We start from the raw sequence: 24,619 nt of genomic DNA, 5'->3' as shown, positions 1-24,619 counted from the left end.
ACACACACACACCCACCCCCATGCTGACTCAGTGGAGGTGGGGGAAAGGAGAAACAAATAAAAACGCTGAAGTCCTGTGGGCCCTCCTCTCGCCCTCCCTATAGAAGGGTCTCTATTTATACGCGTCGTTAAATACATCAAGCCCGTGTTGGATCAGTCCAATTAACAAATACAGATTTTGGAAGAAAAAAAAAATGGCTCAGGAAAGAATTCACATACCGATCATCCGGGACACACCGATCATGGTGTACGAAGAGACGCCGATCATCCCGAATGCGCCCAAGAAGCATGTGATGCATCTGCTCCGGACCCAGCTCCGTCCATCTGAATCGTTGAAGGAAGAATGGCCGCTGAAACCTTACGGGCGGCGTGGTGCATGGGGCTACGTGTTCAAATATACGACGGGGGAGCTTTGCCTCTATCAGCGAGGCGAGGGTGAAAAGCAGGGAGCTGTACCTTCTATAGCGATGCTGAACTCCAACGACTGGGGCGTACTGTATCACATGATTGTTCGACATTTTCGGGCAAACCCTGATGAAGGTGGCGCGAAGCCCGTCGATCCAACGCTGACACCAGGTCGACCTCTGAAGCGTGAGTCCGTGGAGGGTGATGCACAAACAGGGTCTCCTTCTTGGAAAAAAAAAGTGCTTTACAGCATTGCGTGGCAGTCCAGAGCGGGTGTTTCAGGCACTATGTGCTTTCGCGCCTGCATTTGTTGCTACGAAGGGAAAAAAGGCTCGGAGGAGTTTTTTTTGGAGACCTTTAATACCAGCTGCGGCGTATTCCATACACTGCTAAATGTCCCGCTGGTCGCATGGAAGGAAAGGTTTGGAGGACCAGACGATAAAATCGGCTCACTTTTTCGCAGCTGCTGCTACTGGAAAGACCTTCTAGCGGTTAAAAAAAACCTGTTTCCTTCGGCCTCCATTCAATCCTCCAGCTTTTAGTTCACCACGTCCACGATCCTACCAGTTTTTCTGCTTAACCCCGCCCCACGGACCTTCCTGCCACCCGTACACATTATAAAGACTGCGATCGATCATTCCACATCAAGAAGATATGGAGAACGTCAGGAGTATCCGTAGAACCAGCTCTCGCGTCCTCATCGATCCGCTGTGGAGCAGAACTCCGTTGGTGGAGTACCCGATCAACATGTTTGCGGATGAATCGTCGAATTTGATCTCCCCGGACCTTGACTCTCAGCCGGGTCCCTCTCGATCGCTGTACACCATTCCCGAGACCTGCGACCCGGATCCAGGGTCCCTGGGAGATGATGAGGATCGAAGCAGGGAGGTGAGCGCTGACGGCGGAGACCTTCAAGTGGATGAATCCCAAATCCCTGAGGATTTTGTGGAGCCGGAACCAGCATCGTCGCCTCCTGACACTCCAGAGGTTGAGGAATCCGAGGATGAGCTGGACGGGTGGATGCCCTCGGCCATCATCAAAACCGTCAAAACAGCGGTCATCCATCTGCTGGACATTGTGACTCACAAGTACCGGGAAGAGCTTTGCTACGGATGTCAGATCAGACATCCGAATGAGAAACAGCATCCTTGTTTACAGCAGGTGGACGAATATTTCTATCAAACTCACTTTTGCCGTCTGATGGAAAAACTGTGTACCGACCGTTTCATTCCTGCTATTCAATGTTTGTTATTCATGCGCAACATTAAAATCGACGATATGCGAGTCAAAACTGTGGCAGAGACGTTGCTGAGAGAGATGAGATCCAAAGAAAAGTTTGTGGAAACTTTTGCAGATGTGTACGACAATCTGATCGGGCTGGATGTTGTGAAAATTGGTGAGCTTGGAATTGTGAAAGAATGCTGGAATGAGAACTGAGGCAGGCCTGGAGCTGTCCTGATGTGTTCAGTATTGTTTTTTCCATCTAATCTTATCTTTAGTTTTGCATGTCATCATTTCTTTGTAGCTGGGCATACTGTTCTTAATTTTAAAGAAACTTTAAGTTGTGTGTTCCTTTTCAGTTTCATGTCCGTCATGAGACAGGTTAGTTTTACCCTACTGATGATGTGTTGTTGCAATAGTAATCCTTCTTCCCTCCTACTTGGTAGAAAAAATTGCTTTGTGCGTGTTTTTTTAAATAAAACAACAAAAAAAAAATCTGGTTTTCTCAGTGTTTCTGTAAAAACATGACTGACAAAATGGTGGTTGAAAAAAGCATTCTACCCCCCTTCATCGGCCTGCCCTCATCTGACGAACCATTTACGACCCAACCGTAAGTGTGTGTGTGTGTGTGTGTGTGTGTGTGTGTGTGTGTGTGTGTGTGTGTGTGTGTGTGTTCTGATCTGAGGAAGTCATTTGACAGTGTGGCGTCCTGTCTAGGTGAAGAAAAGCAGAGAGACGCGTATTTTGTGTCTGATTTAAGGAAGTTGAAGGAACTTGGACGCTGACGATGATTCTCTGGAGGTGAGAAGCACATCAGGCCTGTAGAGACGCTCAGTCTGGCTGTGAGTGTTTGAAGCTCGCTACAGGTGCTGATTCTGGAAGTGAGTACAAATAAGGCCTTACAGCCTCACCATGCAGAGGTGCTAAAGCCATTTGTTTGCGTCAGTTGACGCTTTTGTGGTTTTCCACAGAGTTTTTTTCCAATGTGTATTTAGTCTGGTCAGGTCAATCAGAGAAGTTGACAAACGGATGAAAGAAATAAGTTAGATTAGATTCCCTCGTTCCGTGTCTTCTCACAGAATGTTCTTTAAAGCATCTGAGTATCGACCCGTTTTGCTGTTTTTTGGGGGCCAGTTGTATTCCGGGGCATTCTTGCAGGCCTGTACTACAACCACTCCCTGCTCCTTAGTGAACCCATCTTTATTCTTACGATGGAGTCAGTCACCCCCCTGTGCAAATAGATCATGCTGAAAAACTGCTCTGGAATTCCTGTTCTCAAATGAGTGGACTTTATGGTGAACGATACATGACAAAGTTATGGAAAAGCTTCTTACTTTAGCAGATGTGATAACACGGGTACTTCACTGTAAGAAACGGACTGATGAACAGGTGTCTGAATATGCAGAAAGATTTCTTCAATGTTGGAAAGAAAAGGCAGAATTAAAAGTGTCGCATAAAGCTGAACCTTTCTTTGTGTCAATGATCGTTAATGGACTGGGAACACAGGATGCTGATACTTTAAAGAATTAGCAACCCCAGACGTGTTTTCATTGAGTCCTGTGGGATTACGGAAAAGGACTAGAGAATTAGATGCTACTGGATTGTTTGCAAAAAAAAAAAGAAAAAGCTAAGATTCATGCTGTACAATACACAACTCTGGGAGAGTATAGACCGTCTGTATCAACACAACCAGGCTTCAGCGGATGAGGACGAGACAGGATGAGACCAAATCAACGACGATTTAGGGGCTGACGTTATTATAATACGTAATACTAATGACCAAACACTGGCAAGGGTGAAGAAACCTCAATGATCAGAGACTGTGAGCAAAGGAAAAGAAAAAAAAGAGATGAAGCTAAAGTAGCTAGACCCACCGGAGTGCCACATGTGTTGAATCAAGGCCAAAACTCAACAAGTACCAAAGACAAACATTACACCAGAACAGAGAGCAGTTTCCTTTCTGTGGAGAAAAACTTCTACACAATGAAGCGGCCGACAGTATTGGGACGCTGACGGTGATCAAATAATAATAATAATGATGGTTATTCAGGCACAAGTTTCAAATACACCGGTAGAAAATACCAAAGATTTGTTTAAACATTAAAGGGAAACCAAAAAAGTTTCTCGGAAATGTAGGTGCATTTCTCTCTTGTATTCGTCAACAGGAGATATAATGTCCATGAAGTAATGACACTGTTCAAACTGTCAGCATTTCTGGTGTCCCTCCAAGAGAACCGCTGTCAGAACTGTTACCGGTCGAGAGAGATGGCTGGAAATTTCAACATGTGTTTGTGATTTAGAAATGTTTTCATTTTTAGGAAAAAGATATGCTATCAAAATTAAGATTATATAGAATTTGTGCTCCAGAGTGAGTAACAGTAAAACATTCCAAACATACATCAGATGGTAGGACAGTATTTCACTGTTTGGCAGAAAGCAGCCTCTGTTTTGCTAAATGTTGATGTGGTGACTTGACTGTTCACAATAGAGGGAATCAGAACATTAGCATTCTATCAAGCAGACCAGTAGATAAACCATTCTCGGACAGAGTAGAAAGTCCACAAATACTGTTTGTCTCTCCAGAGGGACTGATGTTATTATTAAAAGATGTGCACGGAAACATTGAACCATTCATCTGTGCAGTTACAAATGATCATTGGGACAGTAGCTAAAATGCTTGACATTTGTTAGCAGTTTCTTCATAGACAACCAGAGGATGAAAGAGAGGAGAGGAGGAAAGGTGAGCCCGTCTTCCTATCGCAAAGGTCTGCCTGAAACTGTTTGAGAGGTCTTGTAACAAAAACTCTGTTCCTTGGAAAATGTACCCTGGTTGGTTTATGCAGAGTACAGGTGTCTTGAGATGATAAAAAAATCTTTCACATCTTCCACCCTAACTTTCTTCATGGCACGCTTTTCTCAGTACAATATAAATTCACCCCCTCTATCCGTCTGTCTTGCTCCTACTCATCTCCTCAACACCTAACCCATCGTAAAAACTTCAAAGTGCAGTTACAAGTGATCACTGGGACTAAAATGCTTGACATTTGTTACCAGTTTCTTCATAGACAACCAGATGATGAAGATAGCAACTAAAATATTATTGTTTGGTCGTATGATGAGGACACTTTGCATTTTTGTTCATTAAAATCCTGCAAAATACAATGAAAGCAGAGGTTCATTCAGCTGGATGTGTTGTTACAACCTCCGTCAGTTTGAGCGTCTGTTCCATCTAAATTATGGACGCAGCACACAGATCATGTAGGACTGCTGGATATGGAACCTTATCAAGCAACAATTAACTATGCAAAATATCCTGTTTGTTAAAACAGTATCCCTGATCAAATGGAAAAAGAAATGGGGTCAGACCAGTGGTTCAATCAATGCTGACACGAGGAGTCATTGTGTGTCTCCAAACAACACCCCAATAAAAACCCATTCAGTAAAAGAAAAAAAAAAAAAACAAAAAACAGTGGCTCAGTAATTCAGAGATGGTTCAGTTTTAAAGTATCAGACGAGCAACAGAGTCACGTTACATGTAGGGAGTGCTATAAACCAGATACAGGCAAGAGTTGACGCACAACTAATCTTTACGCCACCTAAAACAGCGGCGCAAACTGCAGCACGGAGTGATTACTGTCTGTCAGAGTAGAAAAAGAGTGAGAAAATGTATATTGAGTTGAAATTCTGTTTCTTGTGCAGCTGGTTGAGACTGTTCAGAAAAGAAATTGCTACAGGAGAAGGTATGTAAAGCTGATGATTGTATTTGTTTCTTAAACTAAGCACTTTATTTTGTTCTTTCTTTGTTCTGATATAAATGCTGCTCTTACAAGGGGTTGTCATATTTTGTTCTTTTGTAATGTTTCTGTGGATTTGTTAGAAAGGGGAAGAAAATCTGTCCTCGCAAATCATGTGGGATTGCTGGCTGTGGAGCCTTATCAAGCAACAATTAACTATGCGAAATATCCTGTTCGAGTTAAACAGTATCTCTTATCAAAGGAAAAAGAACTGGGGATCAGACCAGTGGTTCAATCATTGCTGAAACGAGGAGTGTCATGTCTGTCTCCAAACAACACCCCAATAAACCCCATTTTTGAAACCAGGAACAAAGAAGTACAGATTTGCACAGAAAAAATAAATAAATTTCAGCGTCATTCCTTTAACTCCGGTTGTACCAGATGTTAATGCTATCTTAGTATCAGTAGCAGCCAGAGTGAAATGGTACACAGTTGTGTATTTGTATTCTGCTGTACACAGGAATACATAGGATTTGTTTAGTTTCACCTTCTGTGACCAACAATATCGCTTTACAAGATTAATGTTGTTTGTTTTTTTTCAGACAGTCCAACCGTCTACGCTGCAGCTGTGAGACAGCAGCTTTCAAAGCTGACATGACCTGCTGACTCGGTTTTGTTTGGCGTACATCGACAACATCATTATTGTCTCTTATACAGAAAATTGAATTTGAGTTTGTGAAAATTATCAACCAGTTATTCTGTTTTTATTCAAGCGCGTGTCTACGCTTCCTGATTAAGTTTGTGTGGCTTTATTTTGAATATTTAGAATGAGACTCTGTCTTTGAATGATTTTACTATTCATTTATACCTTTTCTTGTATTTTATACACTTTTTTAAAAACCTTACCTCCTTTTGAGTTGTATTTTCAGATCTATATATTAGAACTTGGGTGGATGTAAAGGTTTTCCAGTGATCACGTTAACTGGGAAATATCAGAGAATTTCACGATGCTTATCACAAAGGACACGACATGTTTCAGAGTTTTGAGAGCAGTAACTTAAAATTTCAAGTTAGGAGCAGATTTGGTTATCTTCAGGTCACAAATAGTAACACTTTTGATTATTTGCTTTACATGTTAAGATGAAACCTGAGTTTCTTGTTTAGATCATAATTTTTAGGTTCACCTCTGGAGAGCTTTAAAAAGGTCATATAACCACCTAAAGTGCTACAGACACCCGGACATATCTGTTTGTAGTAAAATGTAATATCTAACAGACTGTTTGAAAATTGTATGATTGAGAAATGTTAATGAGTTAAATGTTAATGAGTCTATTTTTTTCCCTTTCTGCAGCTCTGGCTCACAGAATGAACCTTCGATCACTTCGCCGTCATAATCTTATACACGCGGAGTACGCAGAATGCATTCTGACACCGTAAATACTTCATCCGTGAAACTCTGTTCGTATTTTTTTTTATCGAAGACCCCTCGCAACTTGGATATTCTGACAACATCGCCAACCTTAAATCCTGTCTTTATTTATTTTTTTCTCTTGTCTCGTGGTGTAGGCGTACCGTACAAATTGTGAAACACTTGAAGGCCCTTAGTCACATCAGCCGGGCGCATTTTTATACTGCTGTGGTGAGTGTTGTTATAGCTTTTTACTAAGTCTGGTAGGACTTCCACGTACCGTCTAGTGTTCTTAGCAGTGAAATATCTCCACATTCTGGTCTTTAACGTTCGGTTAAATCTTTCAACCACGCAGGCTTTTAGATCACTGGCTGTGGCAAAATGTATGATGTTGTGTTTCCTCATCAGAATCTTGAAACTTTTGTTGAAAAATTCTCTTCCTGCATCAGTCTGTAGTTTTCCAGGCGTCTGGCTCTCACGAAAGACGGATTCAAAGGCAGACACCACCTCAGCCGCGGTCTTCTTTCTCAAAGCTCGCACGTACGCTAATTTGGAAAACACATCGATGACCATGAGTAAATAACTATACCCATCATTTTCATCGGCTAATGCTCGCATATCGCAAAGGTCTGCCTGAAATTGTTTGAGAGGTCTTGTAACAAAAACTCTGTTTCTTGGAAAATGTATCCTAGCCGGTTTATGCAGAGTATAGGAGTCTTGAGATGATAAAAAGTCTTTCACATTTTCCACCCTAACTTTCTTTCCCGTCTCATCTTGAACCGCTTTATGAAGCCGCTCTACCCCACCGAAACTACCAGGATGACTCGGCTTGTAATATAACCTCTTCATAACACGTTTCTCCGCCATCTCCGGGTACAATATAAATTCACCCCCTCTAACCGACTGTCTGACTCCTTCTCATCCCTTCAGATGTGTCAACACCTAACCCGTCGTAAAAACTTCAAAAGACCTCAGACGGAAGGAAGTTTGGGGGGGGGGGGGACAAATGCGCAGTGGACATACGCTGGACAAATGGTGGACAAATGGCAAGGGGAGGGGTTTATTGGGGGCCATAAATCTTTCGTTTGACATATAATATCCTATCTGTCTCTCTCATCAATGACGACTCTATGTGTTTACTAAAGAAACTGTGAAGACATAATAAATGCTTTTTGGCAGGAAAACGCCTGTTTAATGAGAAGTGGAATCTGGACTCCTCATTGTTATTAACCTTATCGTTCTTCACGTGGAGCGATAAAACCTGAAACCAGAATACTATCATTGTGTAATGTGCAGTCAGCTGGAGCAATAGCTTTTGCACCACGAGAGTTTATTTAAAGGGGAACGGTCGTTTTTACAATCTGGACCTTATTTCACATTCGTCACAACAACATTTACTCACCCGTTTGACTTTCGTGTGGTTTGCAGTTGGTTCGGAGATAATTAGATGCTCCCATATCCATATAACGGCAGCGGGCGGGGCACCGACATGCAGCCGTTACAGACGCTCTTTTCTCTTATGGTTGTTGTGAGGTGGTAGATACATGTAAATTTATTAAGTCAGCATCACTTAGCGCTATTGGGAAGTCTGTAAAGCGGCTAGATTGAGCAACTCTCCGGAAGCGCTGAAGCGATGGTGTCATCACACTGCGCCGTGGCGCACATTCATTCTGTTTGTTTACATGGAAGTAGCGTCTCTGCTCTGCAGTCAGACCACGGCATCTCGATCGGCTTTTTTAGTCAGTCAGAGTTTATTTTCAGCTGGTTGTAACTTTGGTACAATGGTTCGAGTGTGCATATATCCTGGCTGTGAAAGTGAAATGACCAGCTGGACGTCACTGAGCTCACAGGCTCCCACTTCGTGACCGGGATTTATTGAAGCTATGGCGAATAACGCTCAACACGGACCCCAGCATCAAAGTTCCAACTTTACCACATTTGGATTATCGGGTGTGTAGTGCCCACTTCACATCTGAGGACTTCTTCCCAGTTCAGGAATGAAATGAAGGCCAGAAGATCCAGAGAATGAACCTCAAAAAGAATGCCATACCAGCGGCTGCAGGAGGAGGACAGGTCGAGGTAACGTGATGCTAATAATATTCATTTTTTTCTTTACTAATGTCTAGAGTTGGCTAGAATGTTATAAACTTGTTCCTACTCCTTTTGAGCAACAGTGTACAGAATATTTTACTGTTTATGTACAACTCTTGTCATTGACAGATATACTTGTATCATCCTTTGTTGTTGCTCAATTGAACTAAACAGTAAACATCCCAGCCTCTAGACATTAGTAAAGAAAAAAATGAATAGCGTTAGCGTCTTGTTACCTCGACCTGCTCTCCTCCTGCAGCCGCTGGAATGGCATTCTTTTTGAGGTTCATTCTCTGGATCTTCTGGCCTTCATTTCTTTCCTGAACTGGGAAGAAGTCCTCAGATGTGAAGTGGGCACTACACACCCGATAATCCAAATGTGGTTAAGTTGGAACTTTGATGCTGGGGTCCGTGTTGAGCGCTATTAGCCATAGCTTCAATAAATCTCGGTCACGAAGTGGGAGCCTGTGAGCTCAATGACGTCCAGCTTGTCATTTAACTTTCACAGCCAGGATATATGCACACTCGAACCATTGTACCAAAGTTACAACCAGCTGAAAATAAACTCTGACTGACTAAAAAAGCCGATCGAGATGCCGTGGTCTGACTGCAGAGCAGAGACGCTACTTCCATGTAAACAAACAGAATGAATGTGCGCCACGGCGCAGTGTGATGACATCATCGCTTCAGAGTTCCCAGAAAGTTGCTCAATCTAGCCGCTTTACAGACTTCCCAATAGCGCTAAGTGATGCTGACTTAATAAATTTACATGTATCTACCACCTCACAACAAACATAAGAGAAAAGAGCGTCTGTAACGGCTGCATGTCGGTGCCCCGCTCACTGCCGTTATATGGATATGGGAGCATCTAATTATCTCCGAACCAACTGCAAACCACACGAAAGTCAAACGGGTGAGTAAATGTTGTTGTGTCGAATGTGAAATAAGGTCCAGATTGTAAAAACGACCGTTCCCCTTTAAGCTGAGACCGGGAAACGTTCAGGCCTCCGGCTCCTGATGGTCCTCCGGAGATGACAGGAGACCCCGGACTTGGAGAAGACGTCATGTGTTGACGGTGCACGCTGCTGAATAAACGTAAACTTGAATCTTGATCTGGCGTTTGTCCTCTCTCCCAACAATGAATTTACAGTAAGAATTTAGGCTTCAGCAGCCAAATCAAAGGTGAACTTGAGGAGAAGTGAAATCAAGTAGTTCAAAAATTACTGACAATATTAGAAAATACTAAAAAAACAAAACTTCCTCAGTTACAGTAAAAGAGTAAATGTATTTCATTACTTTCAAATGTACGACACAGTCAAAGTTTTACAATGCTTCTCACGTTCAATGACGGCTCTATGTGTTTACTAAAGAAACTGTCAAGACATAATAAATGCTTTTTGGCAGGAAACTGCCTTGAGAAGTGGAATCTGGACTCCTTATCGTTCTTCACGTGGAGCGATAACACCTGAAACCAGAATACTATCATTGTGTCATGTGTCGTCACCTGGGGCAATAGCTTTTGCTGCAGTATCTCCACTGGATATTTTCCTTGTTTTATTTTCAAAAAGTTCTTTGCAGAGCTCAGTTTTTGTCCTCGAAGCGTCAGAGAAAACTTTTTTTTCCGTCAGATGGACGTGCAACTTTTATAGAGGCAGCGTCACGTGATTGATTCATTGTTTGCTTCACCCAGGAGCCTTTTCTTCCGTCACTTAGTAAGTATGACAGGAAAGTATGTTTTACTGTTACACATTCTGTTCTTCTTTTTTAAAAAAAGACATGTTAATATTCATCAAACCTCTGAAGCTAAACCTAATTTCATTGAGGTTCACGCTTGGAAAGAATAAAGATCAGCGCTCGTCTTGACTTCTTGACGCTCAGGACAAGAAATCAAGCCAAAGATCTGAGTGTAATTATGGATTCATATCTGAAATCGAGCATTGATACTAGGACCATCACAAAAATCAACTTTAATCTGGAAAATACTGCAAGAATCGAAGTTTTCTGAGCAAACAGGATTCTCCTTTTATTCTCATTGTTTTGCCATTCTTATTCACTTTGTTTCAGTGAGCGAGCCTATGCTTTGTACAGCAGCAGCCGTTTAATTTAACATTATAGAGGCATTTTTCACAGCCCATGTCCTTTAAATTCAGAGGTTTATTTGACTTAGCAAAGGATGACCATGTATGTTTTGTTATTCTCCACTGATTGAGTTAGGATTCTTAGCTGAATAAGATAAACTATCTTCAGCTTGTTTGGGATATTTTATTCTTATTTTTCAGGAAAGCGTCATGGAGCAGGAAATGGTTAAAGACAGAATAGCATTTGCCAACAGCAGCTGATGTTGGAGCAATTTATACTGTAAAGTTACTGTAATTTGTACGGGAGATTACTCAGGCATTATGTTCAAACACTGAAGCTTCCAATGACGGCCATGGGTGTAGCTCCACAGTATCACTGATGTCACCATCTATAAAGATGAAGATGCTCCCAACTTTGACTTTTTTTGAGATGAGATCTTCCTGTTGACCCTACAGGTTGGAATCGTCCCAAACTGAGGCAGCCAAGAAGATGTACAGACTGGGAAGACGTAAAAAGGCCGCTTCTACCCTGCTGACCATGATGGTGGCCTCTGTGTTTCTTCTCCATTCCTGGGACGTCTCCTTGCCACACACAAAGCTCTCGGAGTCTCGTGACTGCGCCTGCCGCAAATGTTTAACAGAAGGAGATCCCTGGTTTCAGGAGATGATCAGTTCATCTCCACATCCCTTTCTGTCAAAAGATCATAACACTTCAGAGAATGATTTCAAGTGGTGGAGGGTAAATACTGATTCACATTTATACTATTGGCAGAAAACCTGGCCGATAAAGATTTAAACCTACACTAAGGAACTTTTCAACCTTAATAAAACATTTTAATATCTTTTGTGATGATACTTCGACTTACAACTAGCTGAATGACCCTCTGTCATGGGCTGAGGGCGTCAGTATTGCTTTCACTTGGACTGAGCAGCTGTGAGGAGGGTGGTAGGAACCCTGCTCACTGAAAAGCTCCAAATGTGCGGACTGCTTTACGGCATGCTTCACATCACGATATAACATTGTTTAGCCACCATTACATTCATTTAGATTCATTACCTTGTCGCTATCCATCCTTCACACAGCCACTGGAAACAAATGAAGGCGAGTTCAGTCCGACAGCACGCCACTGGGAGCAGCAATTTACGACGCCACGCGCTTGTCCTCATGGGAACTGTAGTATTCCTGCAGGCAAAACACTACCGCTTTTGTCCACTGGCGCCGCCAAAATCAACGAAAACTGAAAGTTCCTTAGTGTTGCTTTAATTGGTCTGATCACATCATGTCACCATAATATACCTTCTGTCAGACGGTCTTTCTTTCTTTTCAGCGTTTGCAGCCGGGGAGAGGCAACTTCAAACACTACAACTCGATTCTTGACAAACTGTTTGAAGTGATCCCTCCTACTCCGGGTGTGGTCAGACCGAGCCCACGCCGCTGCAGGACTTGTGCCGTGGTGGGGAACTCTGGGAATTTGATTGGATCACATTATGGATCTTTGATAGATGGACATGATATCGTTATCAGGTAAACCTCGGTTTACCAGATTATTTATTGGAATTCTTCCTTCCATTAATGCAATATTTTTTTTTTTTCATTGTCATAGCGTTACCGTCTTGAAAATGAAACATGTGTCCCTTTGTGCTTTTTTCAGAATGAATAAAGGCCCTACTGAAGGCTTTGAAGCAGACGTTGGAAACAAAACCACTCATCGTGTCATGTATCCACATAGTGCCGTCAAACTGGACAACTCTTCCAGACTGGTGTTTTTCGCCTACAAAATAAACGATTTAATGTGGCTCCAAAAACAGTTTGATCCAAAGTGAGTAAACACGGGTCCTGTCTGTGCTTTGGTTGAAGTGGTTAAGTCTGTAATCACATTGCAAGAAGAAGGAAAACTGTGTTGTGTGTGAACGTATTAAAGTCCTTTTTGAACACTGTTTCAAGAAATGAAAACTTGCATTGTTTCCATTTTGGAATTCGTGTTTCCCAAACACTGACTTTCGGACCGGTTGCTGAGTAGAGGACTTGATCCAGTCCAGAATGTTCTAATCTGCTAGAAAGAAGCAGGCTCATTATTTCACTTGCAGCATAGTTGATGTAATCTCACATAGTGTGGAAGGAAGAGCAAAACATTCAGCACCATCAGCTTGAACACAATCTCCAGATACAGATTGTGTAAATGTAATTGCATTTACATCTGGAGTTCAAGCAAACTACTTAATGCTTGCTAATCAATCAATTCCCTGTATTTTTTCCTCTATTTTGTCACATGGGAAACAGAGCTAAGAGCACCGACCGGATAGCCAACAAAGATCTGGTGGGTATTTTTCAGTGTTGTTATAAACATAAACAGACAGTATTGCATGAGTTGATTAGTGATGATTGAAATTAACAGTTGTGTTTGAAACCAGGTCATGATCCTCAACCCGGCCTTCATAAGGTACGTCCATGAAGCCTGGCTGCAGAAGAAAGGCCATTATCCGTCCACCGGCTTCATCACCATAGCGCTCAGCTTACAGATCTGTGATGAGGTAGGTTTGGGATTTGTTTCTCTTTGACAAGTAAAGGCAGGTAAATGCTGTGATCTGGGAGGAAATGCTGCAGCAATGTCTTTCATCATGTATTATAAACTGGTCTTAAGTTGTACAGTGAGCGGGGATCAAGGAGTGTTCAGTCAACAACTCCTTGGTTTATTGTTGAAACTGGCACTTTAAAAGTGTAATCTGTGTAGACGATACTAATTTGAATCAGGACAAATGCTAATAAATCATTTGTTTTTCCAGGTTAGCATTTTTGGATTTGGAGCTGACAAACGCGGATCCTGGAACCATTACTTTGAAAAAATCAAAAAGAAACGATTCAAAACGGGACAGCATGCTGGGAATCAAGAACACACCGTCATCGAGAAGTTACACAGCAAAGAGAAAATTCAGGTCTTTGTTCCACAGTAGTTCATTTTCCAACTGCTTTGTGTCAAACAGTGTATATTGCTTATTCGTTTTCGGTGCTCATTTTATTTCATTTTCAGTTTATTGCCTGCAAATATCTGATGAATAGGTTCTGATGTTTATTTAAGTTTGATATATAAATCAGCTTTGTGCATTATAGTGTTATTTTCTTTGTTCTCACTTGTAAATATGACTTTAAAGAAATCCAATTCCATACTGTGATGGAGTTTTCTGGTTCATTTTCCATTTTCTTCTGACAGTCTAATACATGATTATGCATCACAGAGTTTCAGTTTTATATTCACTTTTATACAAAAAGTCCAGATGCTCCTAAAACAGCAGAAAACTCAGAGGGTTAATTTTCCGTTTCCTTTCGCTATTTGTCAAATTCCATTGAAGTATCTTCAGATACTATGTCAAAAGGGACTTTTTCCCATAACTTCCATCCATCCATCCATCCATTTTCTACCGCTTATCCGGGGCCGGGTCGCCCATAACTTCTCTTTTAAAAAAACATTGGAACGTGTAAATATTTTCAGATTAGTTCAACATTAACTGTTATTTTCTGAGGTTTTTTCATGTACTCTTTTGTGACACAGTAATAAGGTATGAAAATAAATGAAATTAAATTCAATATTAATTGTTTTACTGTTCTTACTTTTTCTAATTTTTCATTTGCCTAAGAAAATGTAAACAAAAACTGATATCACATCACAACATGCCTTTTTTTTCTAAATAAATCCTTTCATAAACTTCCGATTGTGTCAAAGCGACTAAACGTGAAATGTTTCCAGGATTTCCACATGTTTCAATTCTTCAAATCACTCCTCTGAATATCCTGAGGTCCTGCAATGGTGGTGCACATTCTTGTGGAATGTCCCTGTGTGGCACATTGGCGTGCTTGCGCGCACACACACAGGCACGCACACACTTACTTCTGCTCATAACTCTCACCCAGCCTTGTGTCAGGTGTAGATTTCAGTGAGATGTGTCAGGCTCAACTGGCTCAAATGAAATTGGAACAATTTTGTTCAACATAGTGGGGAAATTCTTCAATGACAACTTTGTTTTGACTTACTGGAACCCTTGAGCGTCATCTTTGGCCTTTTAATCTACATCTGTATTAGGATTACTATTGCAATAATGAAGGCTTTTGACCAGTGGAGAGACTCACTGTCATAACACCATCATGGACGCTACTGTGTGGAGGCTTTAAAAATCAATATGGGCACACTTATTCGACTACTCTCTCTAGCAAAAAGAAACTGGTTGGGGTGACAGGAAACTGAGTGAAACACCTCAGGAGCAGTGAAATGACCAAAGACAGGGCAATAAATGAACTCTCCAGAGTACAAGCTGATCCAGGACCTAAGCACAAGACCACCAATATTGACTACATGGTAAAGAGACTCCTGGAAAAGTGCTATCAAATCTCCGCACTGTTAACAGATCCTCAGGCAACTGAAAGTGGTCATGGCCAGTCAGATTTTAGGCCTGATTGGTTTCTTCTGCCCGAGAAGGTGCAGCAATATGAGAGAGTTCTCAGTTATCCAGCTTACAGTAGATATGGTTACATTTCACAAGTGCATTCAGGCCAAGTTATTTGTTAGCTGACAACAAATGCTTCAGTTGTACCTTCTGGTGGTGAGGAGAGCTTCAACCGCTTTCTGTCTTTTGGAAGAGTGATTTGAATTGATTAAGGCCTTTTTGACCAAGACCACATGCTCTGTTAGAAGTGAGGTCAAGTCATTTGAAAATAAGTGACATTCCAAGGTGGGCTTGGTCCAGCAGCCACATTCGCTCACCAATTTGTGCCACAGAGATAGCAATTCTGACAAGTGGGCGTCGCTTCAAAGTTCAATCAATCTGCGCTAACAGGACATTACTGCAGTTTGTCATGTCAGAAGCCTGTTTTTTGCCATGTGGACTATGAGCACTGATATTAAAACTACAGGACCACTGAGTTCCAGAGCAGAGGTAATATCACCACCGTATGTTGAGCTCAGCATTGTGAATGGCAAGCCAGGCCAGGCCTCGCTGGATTCAGAGTCCAGAGTGCTCACCATTACACCATGGAACTACTGGCAGCACAACAGTGTCTTGCATTCACACACATTTATGAAATATTAGCGCTTCAACTGGAAACATTGCATCATTTGATGCATTTGTATTCATACACTCATTAAAAAGCTTTACTCTGACCTTTATAGGTCTGAAGTTGACTTAGACAAGGACAAATGCAATAAATTCATACAGAGGGCAAATCTTCCAACTTTAAACCAAGAGGATAATGACGATTTGCAGAAACCCATCTCACTTGAGGAATTAAAGGAGGCCATTCAGAAAATGAAAAAAGGGAAATCACCAGGGTGGGACGGTATACCTCCAGAATTTTATCTATTTTTCTGGGAAGAGTTGGGTCAGCACATGCTCGATATGATCCTCACAGCTGTGGATAGGGGCGTATTTTGACAGAGATGCCAATTCTGCTATCCTCACTATCCTTCCTAAACCAAATAAGGATCTCTCCCTTTGTGGAAGTTACAGACTCCTGTCACTTTTAAATTCTGAAATTAAAATATACGCTAAAGTTCTCGCCTCTCAGATGGAGACACATATGACTAAATTAGTACACCACGATCAAACAGGATTTATAAAAACACGTCAAGCAGCTGATAATAAACGTAGACTTCTACATGTATTACACTTTGCTAAAGATATGGATGTGTCATGTGCTGTTCTGTCTCTGGACACAGAGAAGGCCTTTGATAGGCTTGAATGGAATTATCTTTGGTCAGGCTTGGAAGCATTTGGTCTGGGTTAGAGGTCGACCGATATGGGTTTTTTGGGGGCCGATGCCGATGCCGATGCCGATGTTTTCCAAATTTGGGCAGCCGATGCCGATATGCATAGCCGATTTTTCCAATTTGATATTTAGGCTGATTTTTTAATAAAAATATATATATTTATCACATTTTTGTGAAATGCAGCAATTTCTGGGCAACTAAAAGAAATCTATTACAACAAGTCGTGTCCAGTCCTCTGAACATTTATTCAGCTTTCAAAACAATGAAATATGTTGTCTGAGTAAACACACAATGCAACAAGCAGTAGTAAAAATCCACACTCTTCTTAAGGTGTCAAAAAAGAAATTTAAACTTTAATGTAATTTGAACAAAAGCAGTCAGAAACAAGGCTGTAAAAAAAAAAAAAGCCATACATACAAATAAAAACATAACTCCGGTCATGCAATGTGTAGAGGAATTTGCGGGTGGCTAATACATGCTTCAGAAAAAGCCCCATGATTGATTATTTACTCTTTTATTTACTCTCGCCATTTCCTCCTATTTACTTTGTTCTGTTGTTAACTACAGTAGTGGTGTGTTTTCACCAACAGGGTTGAACAGGCACAAGTAAAGTCAGCTCAGACCACGCTAATCTCTACTGCTAAAACTGATCACAAAGTAGCATTTGAAGTTAACAATATGCAGGGTTTCCGCCAGACCTTTTCAGTCCGGGCGCCCTGCCCTCGCTAAATTGTGCAGCGACCGGACAACAGAGAAAAATAAGAAAAAAATAACTCTCCGACGGTCGAACACGGCAGCATTAGCAGCGTTAGCACCGCGGCACGACGCGCTCCCCGGCCAAACTTTTTTTTCTGCAGTAAACACTGATAAGCTGCAGACTGGAGAGCCATAGAGCCACAAAAACGTTGAAACGTTCAACAAATCCATTCTTCATTGCAGATGCAACAGATGCAGGTTTTTCCCACAGCTTGGATTCCACCGGGCACGCTCCGTTCTGACGTAACTGAATGCAGCAGCGTGCCACAGGGGTCCTTTCTTGAGCGGCAGCTTTAGCTGCCCGCACATGTGCCTGATCAAAAATTGCGTCATTTTGTACAACGGATCAAAAATCGGCTTTTTAAAAGAAAATACGGCCAATGGAGAAAAATGTCCAAATATCGGCCTAATATATCGGCCGGCCGATAAATCGGTCGACCTCTAGTCTGGGTATTAACTTTATTAACATGATTAAGGCACTCTATTCCAACCCATCAGCTATGGTCTTCTCAGGGAACATTATATCATCACCTTTTCCAATATCAAGAGGATCTCGCCAGGGGTGCCCTCTTTCTCCCCTTTTATTTGCTCTCTCTCTTGAGCCCCTCGCACAGACAATTAGGCAGCATCCATCTCTTTCACCTATATCTTTCTGCAACAGCTCACATCATATATCACTATTCGCGGACGACATTTTATTATATGTAAATAACATATCAAAATCTATTCCAATAATATTAGAAGTATTTCAGAACTTCAGTTCAATCTCAGGATACAAAATAAACTGGACTAAATCGTTGCTGATGCCCCTTAACTCCCTCTCTGCAGCTGCCTTGTTGCCGGCACATATACCAAAAGTTAAGACCTTTAAATATTTAGGTATAAATATATATCCCTCCCTCTTTTCCACTTCAAGTAAAAATTTCCTTGATATAATGCAACGGGTGGAAGCCGATTTGGAAAGGTGGACGCACCTCCCAAACTCCTTACAAACGCGCGTGTCTATTATTAAAATGGACATCCTCCCAAGAGTGAACTTTTACTCTAACATGATACCCCTTTCCCCACCATGAGGCTATTGGGATAAGATACACAAATTAATATCAAAATTTATCTGGGGAGGAGGGCGTCCACGTATCAAACTAACTACTCTTCAGCGTAATAAACGGAATGGAGGTCTAGCAGTCCCTAACTTTAAATATTACTTTTGGTCGTATGTGCTGCAGCCAATTTCTAATTGGCTCGATCCCCCGACGTTAACATCATGGAGGCCTATAGAAGAACACTTAGCCCCTCCTCACCGACTTCAAGACTTAATTCATTCTGGGCTTTCCAGTAAACAATACAAACATAAGTTGGGTCCTATTATGTCATTCCTTTTGACAGTATGGCACTCAGTGGGGAAGGAGACGGGCTCAGCGCTAAAGTGGCATAAAAAAAGTCCAATATTCCACAACTATTCTCTTCTAACTGGAGGGGTACCTTTTTCTTTTCGAGAATGGAGTGACAGGGGAATTAATGTTATAGCTGATATATACAATGACATGGGTCTGAGAGCATTTGATGATCTTCGAACTACTTACAATCTCCCAGGTGCGTCCTTTTTCTTTTATTTACGTCTTCGTTCAGCGATGTGAGCCTACGGTGTGCCCTGGGGTATTCCCCTTCCCACCCATGACTTACACAAGATGTTAGATGTGGGAGTGAAATCAAGAGGCCTTGTATCTACTCTTTACACTTTCATATTAGAACCTTCATGTGGCCCTCTGGCTGTTCACCAAGTGTGGACCAGAGACCTTGGTACTCCCAGTGATGAAATAAGTTGGTCTAATGTATGGGACAACTTAGACAAAACATCAAAAAACCTCAATCATAAACTCATACACTTTAAACTCATACACAGAATGTACCTTACACCAAGGAAACACTATTACATGAAAATTGTACAGTCTCCCAATTGTGATCTGTGTTCTCTAGCTCAAGTGGGATCATTCTTACACATGTTCTGGGAGTGTCCTGATGTGGTATCCTTTTGGAAAGAAGTATCGTCTATATTGTCAGATCTGTTGCTCATAAATATACCATGTTTGCCGAAGGTACTGCTTCTCAACGACACCTCATCACTGAACCTCTCCTCTACACAAAACCGTACGTTATTAGCAGGGTTAACTGCAGCCAAAAAAATGTTGGCTTTACGCTGGAAGCCTCCTTACACACTCACACGCACCCAATGGTTGCAAACATTCCTGAGCATAATTTATATGGAGTTGTCAGTGGCAAGGATGCACGGGGCTGGCCAGAAAACAATCTGTACATGGACCTCTGCGGCCGCAGCCGTAAAGGGTTTACTGGCTTGAGGATGGATGACAGCCAATTTCCTCAACCTCAACGAGGATAAGACTGAGGTTATTGGATTTGGCAAAACCACCCCAGCATTTCACTCCAACGCCCTGGGTACTCTTGCCTTGAAGTCCAAGCCAGTTGTGAGGAATCTGGGTGTGATCTTCGACAGTTCCTTCAAGTTTGAGCAGCTGATCAGCGCAGTCATCAGAAGAAGTTTTTTCAACCTGAGGACCTTGGCCAAAATTAAAACTTACCTTCCCCAGGCGGGGTTAGAGCAGGCCATGCACGCCTTTGTCACCTCTCACCTGGATCATTGCAATAGTCTTTACACTGGTATTGATAAAACCCAACTCCACCGCCTGCAGTTCGTCCAGAACTCCACTGCTCGACTCCTCACCTCCACCAAAAAACACACTCATATCACCCTGGTTCTCGCTTCCCTTCACTGGCTCCCCATCCGCTACCGTATTGATTTCAAAATCCTTTTAACAGTTTTTAAATCACTTCACCACCTTTCCCCTCCCTACCTGGCCGATCTTCTCCGCCCCCTCAACTCTTCCAGAGCGTTACGGTCGGCTGACTAACGCCTTCTTACCATTCCCAGGTTAAAATCCAGGGGGGACAGAGCCTTTTCTGTTACTGCCCCGAGCAGGGCCGGCCCGGGCTTCAGAGGCGCCCTAGGCGAGCCCGAGACGAGCGCCCCTTGGGAGCGTGCTTTTCGAGCGGTCCGACATTTGTTGAGCGGGGGGGGGGGGGGGGGGGTGCACTGAGGAGCAATGCCGAACAATACCGATCAGTGCCGGGCAGCGCCGAGGAGCGCGGTGTGTCGGACCGCTGCACAGCGGGGCACACGGAACACAGAGCATCGTGGCGCCCCTTGTACGACCGCGGCGCCCCCCTCGGGACGTGGCGCCCTAGGCGGCCGCCTACTTCGCCTATGCCTAGAGCCGGCCCTGGCCCCGAGGCTGTGGAACTCCCTTCCCCCCCACATCCCTGTTGCTGAGTCTGTGGCAATTTTTAAATCGCTGCTGAAGACCCACCTCTTTGCCTTGGCCTTCAGCTAGGTCTTTCCTTGGTGTTGGAGTTTGAGATGTGTTTTAATGTTTGTGTATTCTTGTCTTTTCACCATTTTTGATTGCTTTTATTCTCTGCACTTGTGTGAAGCACTTTGGCACGGCTATGCCGCTTGTAAATGTGCTATATAAATAAACTTTGACTTGACTTGACTTGACTTGACTTGAGGAATCCGTACGTTTATATATATGCAAACGCTGACCCTGTCTTTTATTATTTCCTAATTTAACAACTGTTTAAACACCTTTGTTTGGGTTTAGTAAGTAATTTATTATTATGGTGTTTGAATGTATACCAACATACTTATGTGAATGCATATGTGTGTCTATATATGTATAGTCTAAGTACGTGTGCAGCGGGTATGTATACATAGACGCATACCTCTGCCATTTTCTCTTTTTTTTTTTGTTTTTGTCCTCTTTTTCTCTACTTCAATCTACTTAGCACTAATGAGACCAAGATATGGTGTGCTGTACTAGTATATTTTCTTTGAGCATGCAATGAAGAAGATCATGGGGGGGAGGGAACATCGCCAATTGTGGGGTGGGGGGGGGGGGTCATCTTAAAAGAGTGTCGGAGAAGAAATGCCTCTAATTTGTTGTATTACTGCTTTGAACAGTATTATGCTTTTCTTTTTCTAAAAAAAAAAAAAAAAAAAAAAATTGATCACAAAAAAAAAAAAAGCTTTATATAGAGCTGAGTGGTGAAGCGGCAGTGTGCTGGGCCCTTAACCCACAGGTTGCTTGGCCAATACCATCCTCTGCTGAGGACACTGTCTGTTTTCTCATCCAACAAAGATGCAAAAGCCAAAAAATGTGATTCAATGATTCAACACATGACCAATTGAGAAGACAACTACGACATTTTAGAATAAATTTAAATTCCAGTTGTTTGTTTTCATTGCCACTCATTGCCTAGCTTCTTCTAACAGTCTCAGGTTTTAACTCTCCATGAGCATGGCAGGGCCTTGCTTTCCTCAGGTCAGCTTCTCTTGGAGGGACCAAAGTTCAACACAAACAGTGGAGTGACTGTTCAGCTTTTGCTGCTCCCAGACTATGTAGCAAAAAGCCCCCGATATTCACACCATGACATATCTCTGACTTTTCAATGCAAAGCTGAAGACCCATGTGTTTAGACTGACTGATAATTCTGACCAGGGTGGTCATATTTTTCGAAGTTGCACTTGTTTTTATCAGTTGCTTTTGTTTTGTCTAGTTGTTTCAGGGAGGGTTTAATAGTCTACATAATGATGGCACTTTCCTCAGCACTACGCCACTTTCCAGAACAAAAACCTGTGTTATCTTTTTTTAAATACTGTCTTCCGGTTCTGTTTTACCACTCTTTGGTGAAGCACGTTAAGTACCTTTTGGTTTTTGGAAAGGGCTGTGCAAATAAAATGTGATTGATTGATTGATTGATTGATTGGAGTGTGTCTTTCCCAGTGGAACTTTGAGCACCAATACTTCGTGCTCATCACGTTTATTATTTCTGAAAAAATAGGCCACACCTGCTACTGGTGGATGTCTCTGTGGCGCAATAGGTCACCGCATTCGGCTGTTAAGTGAAAGGTTGGTGGTTCAAGCCCCCCCAGGGACGTTGGAGATTCTTCTTGGCAGGTTTGAAAGTCATGGGAATGACTGATCATCACCTGTCTGCATTGATGTGACACTTTTCTCCAGGTGGAGTTTCTTCCATCATTTCAAAAGACACAATCTGATCTCTCTTTAACTTCACGTCATTCTGACAACTACAGTCAACACGGTCCTTGGATCACTGCCTTATTACAGTCGTCATACCTGCGCTGATGATTCCAAAGTACATAAATTCCCCGGATATAGTTAAGATCTATTAATCTTATCAAGCTACCACCACAAACTAATCAATCCATATGGAGAAAATACAACGTCTCTTCCAAGAGAAATAGCGATGACCACTTGACACAAAATAAAGCAAAGCTGAAGACCCATGTGTTTAGACTGACTGATGATTCTGACCAGGGTGGTCATGTTTTTCTAAGTTGCACTTATTTTTATCTGTTGCTTTTGTTTTGTTTTCTTTTGTTTTTTTCCGGGAGGGTTTAACATTTTACAGAATGATGGCACTTTCCTCAGCACTACGTCACTTTCCAGAACAAAAACATGTGCTTTGTTTTTTTAAGTCTTTCCTCAACGTCACGTCACTTTGACAACTACAGTCAACACTGTCCTTGGATCACTGGCTTATTGCAGTCGTCATACTTGCGCTGACAATTTCAAAGTGCACAAATTCACCGCATTTAGTTGAGATCTGTCAATCTTGTCAAGCTGACACCACAAAGTCATGAATTCATGTGGAGAAAGTACAACGTCTCTTCCAAGAGAAATAGCCATGACCACTTGACACTCATAGACGGATTACTGCATGGGCAAAGTGGGCATGTGTCCAGGGCCCAAGAGCCAATAAGGGCCTTCGGCCAGGCTTTTAATTTTTTTTTTGGTCCAAAACAAACAAACAAAAAAAAAGTATGTACAACTTTACAACAGTTTGTTTTCAAAATGGAGAAGCGGGCACTCAGCTGTTCGGAAAAACGAAAGCTAAGGGAAAGAAAAAGAGGACAAAAATGCTGCTTTGGTGTCACAAATACCAACCATTTCAACATTTTTCTCAAGAAAACAGTGGCAAGATGATAGTAGTTCTACTCATAACAGCAGTGGTAGTTGTACTGCACCTCACTGCTCAGACGAGCAGCGGGATGCTGGCCATAGAAGCTGAACTGGTCTGAGATTTGGATTTCAATGACATTAACCAGGACTTTTCCTGGAAGGCCAGGGAAAAGCCAGCAGTTTAGATAAGTTTAGGTATATTTTATTTGAGGTGTATTTTATTGTTAGGTGGCCTGGTAAGTGCATCAGTGCTGATATATGTATTTGGATCATTGGGTCGAGTGTCGTGGATAGCGCCAGAGCTTTTTTTTTGTGGTTGTGTATTGCCCAGTGTTGTGTGTGTGACGCACACTCTGTTTGTATGGTGGCCGTGGGCCCATGACAAGTTTGTGTCCAGGGCCCTTGGTGATGATAATCCGTCTATGTTGACACTAAACAATGACATTCAACAGATCCAATGCACACCTTCAAATTCACAAGGAAATGTAACAAGTGGGATTTAATACACAAAAAATGATTTTGACACTGACCTCAGAGTCACCGCTGACTTGTGGACCAAAGGAAATTTTTGGAGTGTCTTGTCATGTCATCATCTAAGCTGACAAGTCAAATCATGGACCATGAGGACAGGCCAACTGTCAGGTGTCCGCCGTGGTCAGCACATTGCAGTCGCTGGAACAAGAACAAGGTTGGGCTTCGGTCTTCCAAATGAAGGCTTTTGACCAGTGGAGAGACTCACTGTCACAACACCATCATGGACGCTACTGTGTGGAGGCTCTAAAAATCAGTATGGGTGGACTTTATTCTACTACTCTGCCTAGCAAAAAGAAACTGGTTGGTGTGACAGGAAACTGAGTGTACCACCTCAGGAGCAGTGAAATGACCAAAGACAGGGCAATAAATAAATCTCCAGAGTACAAGCTGATCCAGGACCTAAGCATAAGACCACCAATACTACATGGTACAGAGACTCCTGGAAGGCTGCACCCATGTGTTTAGATTGACTGATCATTCAAGTTGCACTTAGTTTTATCCATTGCTTTTGTTTTGTTTAGTTTTTTTCAGGGAGGGTTTAATGTGTTACAGAATGACGGCACTTTCCTCAGCACTA

The 24,619-nt window shown here is 42.2% G+C and overlaps 1 protein-coding gene across 1 annotated transcript; it reads left to right on the top strand.

Annotated features, from left to right (window-relative positions):
* Positions 1-11,290: 11,290 nt before the first annotated feature.
* On the top strand, positions 11,291-13,889 carry LOC115409837 (CMP-N-acetylneuraminate-beta-galactosamide-alpha-2,3-sialyltransferase 2-like). Its single transcript, XM_030121114.1, has 7 exons — positions 11,291-11,307; positions 11,394-11,481; positions 12,266-12,462; positions 12,590-12,757; positions 13,219-13,255; positions 13,350-13,469; positions 13,722-13,889. Exons 1-7 carry the CDS (start codon positions 11,291-11,293, stop codon positions 13,887-13,889), a joined length of 795 nt encoding a protein of 264 aa, XP_029976974.1.
* The last annotated feature ends 10,730 nt before the right edge of the window (positions 13,890-24,619 follow it).

The sequence above is a fragment of the Salarias fasciatus genome, chromosome 22, assembly GCF_902148845.1.
Source record: "Salarias fasciatus chromosome 22, fSalaFa1.1, whole genome shotgun sequence".
In the NCBI taxonomy this organism is placed as follows: domain Eukaryota; kingdom Metazoa; phylum Chordata; class Actinopteri; order Blenniiformes; family Blenniidae; genus Salarias; species Salarias fasciatus.
Note: the sequence above shows the minus strand (reverse complement) of the source record. Positions and strands in the feature narration are given on the sequence as shown.

What these genes read in the sequence shown, in the direction of transcription:
- LOC115409837 (XM_030121114.1), top strand. An exon ending in CAAAAACAGTTTGATCCAAA is followed by an intron (nt 12,758 to 13,218) that starts GTGAGTAAACAC and finishes CATGGGAAACAG; the next exon opens with AGCTAAGAGCACCGACCGGA. An exon ending in GCTTACAGATCTGTGATGAG is followed by an intron (nt 13,470 to 13,721) that starts GTAGGTTTGGGA and finishes TTGTTTTTCCAG; the next exon opens with GTTAGCATTTTTGGATTTGG.